This window comes from Gambusia affinis, linkage group LG01 (assembly GCF_019740435.1).
Source record: "Gambusia affinis linkage group LG01, SWU_Gaff_1.0, whole genome shotgun sequence".
In the NCBI taxonomy this organism is placed as follows: domain Eukaryota; kingdom Metazoa; phylum Chordata; class Actinopteri; order Cyprinodontiformes; family Poeciliidae; genus Gambusia; species Gambusia affinis.
This window is the reverse complement of record NC_057868.1, coordinates 20,075,508-20,086,148: the sequence shown is the minus strand read 5'-3', so window position 1 is coordinate 20,086,148 and position 10,641 is coordinate 20,075,508. Positions and strand designations below refer to the sequence as shown.

General features: G+C 44.3%; 2 protein-coding genes across 5 annotated transcripts in view; both read right to left on the bottom strand.

Annotated features, from left to right (window-relative positions):
* Window positions 1-1,765: 1,765 nt before the first annotated feature.
* The window catches only part of e2f1 (E2F transcription factor 1), a 48,818-nt gene continuing 39,942 nt past the window's right edge, over window positions 1,766-10,641 (bottom strand). For 3 of the 4 annotated variants that reach the window (XR_006369827.1, XR_006369689.1, XR_006369749.1), the window contains exon 10: window positions 1,766-2,962. The gene's annotated coding sequence lies outside the window, so the exon portion shown is untranslated. The remainder of the gene's footprint in view (window positions 2,963-10,641) is intronic. The other variant, XR_006369789.1, reaches the window with a different exon arrangement.
* On the bottom strand, window positions 5,840-9,096 carry LOC122826785 (syncytin-A-like). The gene is made up of 2 exons (XM_044109458.1): window positions 8,235-9,096; window positions 5,840-7,848 (listed from the first exon to the last, which is right to left on the bottom strand). The coding sequence occupies exons 1-2, from the start codon at window positions 8,258-8,260 to the stop codon at window positions 6,795-6,797; spliced, it is 1,080 nt and encodes a 359-aa protein (XP_043965393.1). The 5' UTR covers window positions 8,261-9,096; the 3' UTR covers window positions 5,840-6,794.

The following is a 10,641-nucleotide window of genomic DNA, read 5'->3' as shown; positions in this document are numbered from 1 at the left end:
TCACCTGATCAGCGATGGAAACTAACTTAAGGGCGCAGCATTATATGTTTTCCAACCACATAGTCCAATTTTGTAGCACAACCAAATAACTGTTACTTTCAGGTGTGATAGAAATGCTATGTGTCAAATATGACTTAATTTTTTTTTCTTTGTAATTGAACATCTTGAATTTCTACCTGTCTCTTTAAAAACTCCTGCTCTCTTAACATGGCTCTCCTGTTAACCCTTTACAAACTTTTTTTTTTATCAGCGTTTCATTGAGCAGTAACTCCTAAAATGAGCCTAGCATGTGTGCAGTTTCACCAGATGTTTGCTAATTGCTGCTGGCTAGTCTGAAGGAGCTGAGTGGTGAAATCCTGCTCTGTGAGGTGGACGTTTGGAAATTGCAGCTCTGAGGAGGAGCCAACTATTTTTGCACAACTGAATAATTTCTATGGAGATTAAAGGATTTCTCAAACATGCATCACAGAATCATGCAAACACTCCGGGTTTGTTTTTGATGAAGGAATAACATTATAACATGATGTAAAGCTAAAAAAAGAGATGATTTTACATAATACTACCCATTTAATCTAAATCTAGTACAAAGCATCTTTTATTATTACACTGTTCCTGTTTCAAATAAACTAATAGATTAAACTAAAAAAATGTGATGCACCTTTTTCTGAACTAAAACTAAGATGTCCCTGTAATAACTTAAAAAATATGACAAAATTCAAGCGTATCTTTGAACTATTAAAAAGTGGAACAACAAAACTAAAAAAAAAACAACAACAAAAAAACATCTCCTTAGCTGCATTCTTCATATCAAACTCCATCCTTTGGTTTGGGAAGGAGCAGGACCACTACTCTTTAGTGGTATTTATTAATTTGTTTTGCAGCCCTGCTTCTCAGTGTAATCAAGAACGTCAAAGAGAAACCATTAATTATACATGCAGAAGTAAGTTGAGGAATCACACAAAGTGGCACAGAGGACTTGAAATATTTAATTCAAGGCTTCACAGAGGAACCACTTATACATTAGGCAGAGAAGCCTGTCGCATTATAGGTTGAATTACAAGAAATGTAGGATTTATTGATTTTAATCAAGTCTCATTATGATGGTTAAGCTATGCATGGATATATTGGTATCATGGAGAGTGAAATTGCTGAGTGGCCAAAGGCTGCCCATCATGTTGATTAAAATGGTTTCTCTCTTGGCTGACTGGACCTGGGCTGCATGTCATACTGGTTTTTGTTGCTGTCTTGAGATATAGACTACAAATAAACTAGTATTGTGCAATACTAAATCTGTTCTAAAATAACAGATTTAAATCGAAGACAATTAGAACGAAGGCCACTGTATTTGAAATTTTAGAAAATAGTGACATCTAGCTGTAAAAAATTTTAATTGTAAATCAGCTTTGTTACATCGACCAAAATATTTAAGTATACCTCTGAAAGATTTTGATTTAAAGTTATTTTTTATAAAGTTTGTTTATACCTGGCAATAAGAGGCATTTAAAGTGAAAATACTTTTTTGTTTTTATTTGCATTTGCACAAAAATAGCATCTCAAAAATTGTTTATATTATTTGCCTTAATCAAATGTAACATCTTTATTAACATTACAGCAACCAAATGTTTTTAATAAATGCTGAACAGCTTCTTTCTTTTTTTTAAACTTTTATTCAAACAATTTCTTGACATAGTCCACACTTATGTGTTTTTACATTGCAACATAATTACAAATACAACTTTCAAACATACATAGTCCAGAACTCCCCTCCCCCCTCCCTCCTTATAATATCACAGAAAATCAGGCCTGCTGCTCCAGATTTAGATTTACAGAAGACCATCTTTTATTATAAATGTCTTTCCGCAACCTCAAGGTTGCTGTTAGATCTTCCATCAGGTTGACAGTCCTCAGTCACAGTCAGGGGAGGTGAATGTGGTTTCAGCCAGTTCACCGTGATCACCTTGTGAGCAATCAACACCAGGGCTCGCACCATATATTTTGTATTGGTATCTTCTGACGAAAGATTAACATCCTCTAGAACCACTCTATGGATTTCCAAGGTAATATTCAGGTTTAGTATTTTTCCTATTTCTCTTTTTATCATCTCTTTCACCTTCGCCTTTCACCTTCAGGCATTCCCAAAATATGTGGGAAAAATCTCCTATCTGTCCTCACTTCCTCCAGCAGAGGTCCCTGGCCTTACTATCATAGGCTTCATTTTTGAACTGGCCATTTCTTTTTTATCCTGGTGACTGAAGTGGAAACACAACAAGAATAAGCAAGCAAGAAAGGCTGCTGTGCTGTAAACCTTAAGCCATCTAAAACAGCTTAGACTCTAAATAAAACCTTTGAAGTAATAATGACTAATGACTAATTCAAAACCAATGAATAGAACCAAACTTCAGAGTAAAATCTGAACTGTTGCTTTAAGAGTTTGTTTGTTCTTCTGCCAGCCTGTTAACCTTTACAGGTGAATTGATACTTCTTGATGTGTGGTGTATTTATAGTCACTTGTAACATCCCCCTTTGACTGCAAACTATTGCTCTGTTTCAAAATTGTGTATGGATAAAATTTTAAAAAATACTCATTTGAATTAGGCAATGCCTTGTATTTCTATGGTAATAGCTGAGCATCAATAGTCCATTTATTATTCGAATATCTTGTTTTATCAGTGCATTACTTGCCATATATCTAGTGTTATGTTATAAAAAAGCAACACAAATACAATTTTATACAAATATTTAAAATAACTTAATTAAGTAAATTTTATTCGTTCATATTTTGGTTTGAGTTGAGCTTGGTAAAACAGATTCATAATCACGGGCCCTGACAGAAACTTTGTGGTAACTCTTGGACACAGTGATGTAGTTGTTGCTGTGTGACAAAGTAGCTACTAGCAGCTTAGTTCCATGTGAAGTGGCCTTGATGGACACTTTCTTCTCGCCTGGCTGAAGGAGACCCACCCTGGAGGACAGAAAGGAGAAACTTAATCTTCCAATTTCAGCTCAAACAGAGAGAGCTGTCATGAAGTGGTGTTGTGGTGACGGTGAGGCAAACGCAGTAGAACCCAGATGAGGTGAGGTGAGGAGTTTAATGGAACCGAAAAAACAGAAAACACAGTCCACAGACCTGGCAGCACTGCTGAGCGGAAGGCAGAAGCTCACTACAGGTAGCAACAGGTTTTACGAGGACTAGACGTACCTAGACATAAACGGACGAAGCAAGACGTACACTGACTGACACTGACGTAGGACCCGACGAAGACAGACACACACAGGTGACACTAAATACACAAGAGGTAATCAGGGAACGAGACACACCTGGGAACTAATCACGGGGAGACAGGACAACACAGAGACTCAGACACACAAGAAAACTAGAAATAAATACACAGGAAAACACAGAACACAACAGTACCCCCCCCTTAACGGGCGGCTCCCAGACGCCCAAAACGGGAAACCCAACGAGGGTGGGCGGAGGGGAGCTGGATGGGGGGTCCAGAGTCCATAAAACAACAAAAAACTAACCCAACCGGGTGGGCGGAGGCACACAAGGCCAAGAGTCCAAAAACAAACAAAACAAACCCAACTATGGCGCGGGCGGGAACCACGGAGGAGGTCCGGCGGCCCTCCGCGGCGCAGAGGCGGAACCACGGAGAGTCCGCGGCCCTCGCGGCGCCGGAGGCGGAACCACGGAGGCTGTCCGGCGGCGGTCCGCGCCTCAGGAGGCGGGAACCACGGAGGCGGTCCGGCGGCCGTCCGCGGCGCCGGAGGCGGGAACCACGGAGGCGGTCCGGCGGCCGTCCGCGGCGCAGGAGGCGGGAACCACGGAGGCTGTCCGGCGGCCGTCCGCGGCGCCGGAGGCGGGAACCACGGAGGCTGTCCGGCGGCCGTCCGCGGCGACGAGGAGTCTCTAGGACCGCACGGCGGCGGCGGCGAGGAGCACAAGGAGTCTCTGGGGCCGCACGGGGGCGGCGACGAGGAGCACAAGGAGTCTCTGGGGAAGCACAAGGAGTCTCGGGGGAAGCACTAGGAGTCTCGGGGGAAGCACTAGGAGTCTCGGGGGAAGCACTAGGAGTCTCGGGGGAAGCACTAGGAGTCTCGGGGAAGCACTAGGAGTCTCGGGAAGCACTAGGAGTCTCGGGGAAGCACTAGGAGTCTCGGGAAGCACTAGGAGTCTGGGGAAGCACTAGGAGTCTCGGGAAGCACTAGGAGTCTCGGGGGACGCACTCGGAGTCTCGGGGGAAGCACTAGGAGTCTCGGGGGAAGCACTAGGAGTCTCTGGGGAAGCACTAGGAGTCTCGGGGAAGCACTAGGAGTCTCGGGGAAGCACTAGGAGTCTCGGGGAAGCACTAGGAGTCTCGGGAAGCACTAGGAGTCTCGGGAAGCACTAGGAGTCTCGGGAAGCACTAGGAGTCTCGGGGAAGCACTAGGAGTCTCGGGGAAGCACTAGGAGTCTCGGGAAGCACTAGGAGTCTCGGGAAGCACTAGGAGTCTCGGGGAAGCACTAGGAGTCTCGGGGAAGCACTAGGAGTCTCGGGGAAGCACTAGGAGTCTCGGGAAGCACTAGGAGTCTCGGGAAGCACTAGGAGTCTCGGGGAAGCACTAGGAGTCTCGGGAAGCACTAGGAGTCTCGGGAAGCACTAGGAGTCTCGGGGAAGCACTAGGAGTCTCGGGAAGCACTAGGAGTCTCGGGAAAGCACTAGGAGTCTCGGGAAAGCACTAGGAGTCTCGGGAAAGCACTAGGAGTCTCGGGAAAGCACTCTCTGTAGAAGCGCCGGCTGGAGCGGGCGGCAGGAGCAGGCTGGGTGCGCCGGCTGGAGCGGCGGCAGGAACGGGCTCGGGTGCGCCGGCTGGAGCGGCGGCAGGAACGGGCTCGGGTGGCGGAAGCGTTGCTTGCGGCTCCGGCTGCGGAAGCGTTGCTTGCGGCTCCGGCTGCGGAAGCGCTGCTGGCGGCTCCGGCCGCGGAAGCGCTGCTGGCGGCTCCGGCCGCGGAAGCGCTGCTGGCGGCTCCGGCCGCGGAAGCGCTGCTGGCGGCTCCGGCCGCGGAAGCGCTGCTGGCGGCTCCGGCCGCGGAAGCGCTGCTGGCGGCTCCGGCTGCGGAGGGTCTGCTGCTGGCTCTTCAGGCGACGGAACGGGGGTGGTGGATCGGGAGGACAGAGTCTTGGGTCTGGGAGGCAGCGGTTCTCCAGCCATGACAGCATACGCTGCCTCACTCTGCCTCCCTCTGCAATGCCACCAGCTCAGGAAGCGGAAAACGTGGAACCCAGAAGTCCAGCAGCAGACCCAAACGGATGGCGAATCCAAGCCGTCTTGTAGCAGCGTACGGCTTGGACATGGCAGCCTCATACTCGCGTATGGTCTCCGTTAATTCTTTTATTTCCTCTGGGTCCATGATGGTAATTGCGTGCCTCACCGTTCAGCTTGGTCGGGTCCTTCTGTCATGAAGTGGTGTTGTGGTGACGGTGAGGCAAACGCAGTAGAACCCAGATGAGGTGAGGTGAGGAGTTTAATGGAACCGAAAAAACAGAAAACACAGTCCACAGACCTGGCAGCACTGCTGAGCGGAAGGCTGAAGCTCACTACAGGTAGCAACAGGTTTTACGAGGACTAGACGTACCTAGACATAAACGGACGAAGCAAGACGTACACTGACTGACACTGACGTAGGACCCGACGAAGACAGACACACACAGGTGACACTAAATACACAAGAGGTAATCAGGGAACGAGACACACCTGGGAACTAATCACGGGGAGACAGGACAACACAGAGACTCAGACACACAAGAAAACTAGAAATAAATACACAGGAAAACACAGAACACAACAAGAGCGTTTATCTCCAGAGCCCTGAAACGCTCCAGAGATCCAATAGTTTTCCTCAAAAGTATAAAGTAGGCAGAACACCAAACATCTCTCTATCCTCTCAAAATAGAGATGTTTGGTGTTCTACTGTGTGCAAAATGATCATATAATTATATAATATAACTGTGTTCAATCACACTTGTTCAAATACAGAAACTATCACAATATCTGGTAAAAAAAAAAAAAAAAAGACATTCTGTCATTCCCTATATATATATAAAGCATTTATATAATCATATTTTGGAGCTCTAAAAAATTACCAAAAGCATGAACCATGAATCATTGTTAGGTATTTTAGTTTACCTAAATACAAAGAAAGAACCACAGACAACGTTATGAGTTTTCAACCAAGCTTCTGCAGAAGGAGAAGACACAGAGAGCTGCTCCTCAGAACAGTTCACCATGTGTTCTGAAGCTCTGCAGTAGAACTTGTCTTTTATTAAAACAAGAACAAAAGGGGCTGGTGCTAATAAGATTAGGAGCCCCCAGGATCTAACAGATAGCAGACGCAGTCTTACGACTAAGGGAAACTCTCAAAAGACCACCATCAAAGATTACACTTGTAGTGTTAAAGTAAGCTCAACTCTGTCTCACACCCCTATTTCAATTAACATATAGATGACCCAAGTAACACTACAACAGTTGTAACAATGATAATAAAATTATCCTAACATTCCCCCCTTTTTATTTTTATCATTGTTACACAAAACTATGCTAGGGCTAAACAAAAACAGGGTACACATACTAATACTATTAGGAAAAAGAATACAAATGTTTAAAAAAAATTATGACCATTAAAAAAAAAAAAAGAAAGACAGTAAAGAAAATAACAAAAAAAACCAAATGCACATTGTTTTCATCACTACACCACTTGTTTTCACATTTTCAGTGCAGGATTCATAAAGCAAATGATTCAATCTTTTATTCGATTACAGAACATCATCATATGTTCCCATTGTCAGTCCATCCTCGTTCTTTTGGAACTGTATGTGGTCTTCATCTGTGTCAGAAGTTATCCTGACCATTTGATAGCTAATCAAAGCAGTGTTGAATGTCTTTAACATCATGCTACGAAGACATGGAATGATACAAGTTGTAAACAGACAAAATAAAATCAATACAGTCAAGATGGGTGTCCCAATCTTTAACAGAAACTGCCACCAGGGTCCAGAGGTGAGCCAAGATAAAAAATCAAAAGGCTGGGACCCTTGTGTCGCACTGTCCATATAGTTCTTAAGCTCTTCCAATTCATGCAGGGCGTCATGTATAGTACCACCAGTTCCCGATTCATCAGGGATAAACGTACAGCACGTGGAGCCTATAATCTTACAGACACCTCCCTGAGAGGCTGTGAGAAAATCCAACACAACACGGTTTTGCAAAACCATGTTTCTCAATGCAGTCAGTTCTTTTGCGGTGCCGTTGGCTAGCTGGTATGTGTTGTTGATGAGGCGTAGTAGAGCGTACCTGTTGATTTCAACATGGTCTCGGACTTCACCTACTCCCACCCATGGGAATAGGCTTTGCATAAACTTCTCTCCGCCACCCCAGATCCTGAATTTCCAAGGAACTCCTGTTTTTGTAGTAAGGCCTCCCCACCTTTGGACTTCTGGCATGATGTCTCTCTTAGTGCGGTAGTGTCCATTGTTGTGAGTGTCCTGGACCTTTTTCAGGAAAGTCACTGGGTTGGAGAGAGGAACCAGCGCACACAGTCCTCCCCAATTCCTGGGAAGAGAAGCATAAGCAGTATGTCCACATACAAAGTACCAGTCTGCCATTGTCCTGGATCCTCTGTTCCCTGGAACGATGGTGCTGCAGATGGTGGAATTTTGACGTCCTCTGGTTCCGCTGCTGATATCGAACTGTCTCACCTTAAGAAGGTTAATTCTCGTACAGTTGCGGTCAGATTTCCATCTCATGGAACAGGCAGTACTGACGTGGTTTTTGTCTTGGCAGGCTTTACAGTTGAAAAAGTCCACCTTCCTATCACAGAAAGTGTAGATTTTGTTACACAAATTCCATGGAACCGTCCCCAGATGGATGGTACCATTATTATACACACAGACACCTAGGGCTCCTGGCTTGAGGCTAGCCAAAGTGATTACTTCTGGTAGTCGCAGGTTCATCTGTGGCAGAGGCATAGTGTCACCCATAGGGGAACACGGAGCTGTAGCCAGTGGTGCTCTGTGTAGATACTCACTTGGGAACGGTTTGGAATAATTCCGGCTTCCCCAAACACCTTTGTATGTGTTTGATTTATTGTAGCCTGGATGTGTGCTTGCTCCATACAAACAAAATTGTTGTAGTTCAGTTATATTTCCAGGTCTCAAACCTGAGTTGTGTGTGGAGTAGGGTAGCTGTGCACATACATAGCAGTTGGTCTCGTTCCCCTCATATGCAGTCCTGTTCATCAATTGCCACCACAAGTTGGTGCTGTAGTCATGTGGATGAGTCTGGGGGGAGGATGTGTCTGCTTCTCTCCTTATCTTGTTGACGGCGAGACATCCCCCACTCCAAGACAAAAGACATGCTACAGTCACAGCACAGCAGGGATTCCACCTGGCTTGTGAAGACCTCATTGCTGCTCAGAATACAGAGATGTCAAAACTTCTAGGCTAAAAGAGTGAGGATCTGTTGATTTCTTCCCGGACTTTGAGACAATTTACCTCTAAATTTGTAAATTCCCTTTGTAGTCCTTCCCCATCACTCAAATCTAGAAGTCTAACACTCTCTGTACCTTACAGTGACTGAGATGTATCTTGCTCCAGCAAGATACATCTCTTTCAGCAATCTTTACAGCAGTTGGAGTAGTTAGAAGGACTTGGAATGGTCCCTCCCACCGTGGGCTGGCCCAGCTCTTTCTTTTGATGACTTTGATAAACACCCAGTCTCCTGGCTTGATGGGTGTGAAGTCCTGTGAGAGGGGAGAGTCAGAGGGCAGTAAATTTGCATTTGACACCTCTTTCTGCTTCAAAGTCCTGACCATATAATCTGTTAGTGTCTGCTCCTCATCTGCTTTCTGCAAATCTGCTGAAAATATCGGCAGTCTGTATGGTCTTCTGTGTATTATTTCAAATGGTGTTACTCCCTCTTGTGTGGGTGTAATTCTCATATACAACTTTACCAAATCTAGACATTCTGGCCATGGTCTATGAGTAGTTTCCATACATTTTCTTAATCTACTTTTTATAGTCCCATTTGTTCTTTCCACGAGGCCGGCACTCTGTGGCCGGTAGGAACAATGATTTTTTAATGTTATTCCTAAATGAGTAGCCATATTTTGTATCAACTTGTTTACAAAATGTGGTCCATTGTCACTATAAATAGTTTGTGGTATGCCATGTGTTGGAATAATAGCTTTACATATAGCCTTGGCTACTGTCAAAGCATCTGCATGCTTTGCTGGGACTATTTCAACCCATTTAGAAAATGCATCGATCATTACCAAACAATATTTATATGGTCCACTTTGTGTAAGTTCAATAAAGTCCATATGTATTGTCTGAAATGGATAAGAAGGTTTAGGGAAACTTCCTCTTTTTGGTCTCACATTTCCCTGAGGATTGTTTTTAACACAAACCGGTCATGCACTACAAAAATTTTGAAAGTAAGAATTTATTCCATATGTTGTAAAATGTTGTTGTAGTATAGCAATCATCCCCCGTGTTGACACATGACATGATCCGTGTGTCAATATTGCTGCCGCTTTAAATAGGGATTTAGGTAGAACAGGTTTGTCATCAACTTGGAAAATGTTGTCATCATTCAATGTTGCCCCTTTCGTTATCCACATTTGTTTTTCTACTTTTGGAGCATTATCTTGCATATCTTTCAACACTGCTTTATCTATCACTTGTAGATCTTCAGTTTGTGCTGAAAAGATACCTTTCCCATGCTTCCCTATTGCAGCTTCCTTTGCTATTTTGTCAGCAAATCTGTTTCCATTTGAAACCTCATCCTTTCCTGTGGTGTGTGCTGCACACTTGCAAACTGCTAATTTAGCTGGCAGATGTATGGCTTGTAGGAGGTTTTTAAGCAAGGATGCATGGGTGATAGATTTCCCTGTTGATGTTATCATTCCTCTGCGTTCCCACTGTTTAGCAAAATAAAATAATGTCGAAAACACATACTGACTGTCAGTGTAGACAGACAAGTGTCTGTCCTGAGCTAGTTCACATGCTCTTGTTAAAGCTATCAATTCTGCTGCCTGTGCTGAGTGGGTGCTTGGCAGCTTTTGTGCTTCAATTATTTTATCAGGTAAAGCAACAATAGAATAACCTGTCTGGTTATTACCTGTAGAATCTTTTGAACATGAACCATCTACGAACCAAACTTCTCCTGTTGTCAAAGGAGTGTCTTGTAAGTCTGGTCTAGGAAGTTGTAAATGTTCAGTAGCTTCTAGACAGTTGTGTGGAGTTCCATCATTAGGCAATGGAAGCAATGTTGCTGGATTCAGGACTGTGCATCGTTTAATTACAATGTGTGGTTGGGACAAAAGTGTTGCAGTGTAAAATATGTGTCTTGCTGGTGAGAGCAAATTCATTTTACTTTGCAATAACAAAACGTCTACAGCATGTGGGACTAGTAGTTCCATTTTGTGGAACAAAATTATGTCTGCCGACATTTGCACTGCTAATGCCGCTGCACATACTGCTTTAACGCAGTCTGGTAGAGACTGCGCTACTGGATCTAATTTCTTTGAGTAAAAGGCCAAAGGCTTTAGTTTATTTCCATGACTTTGTAACAACACAGAGGTCATGAACCCATTTCTGCAAT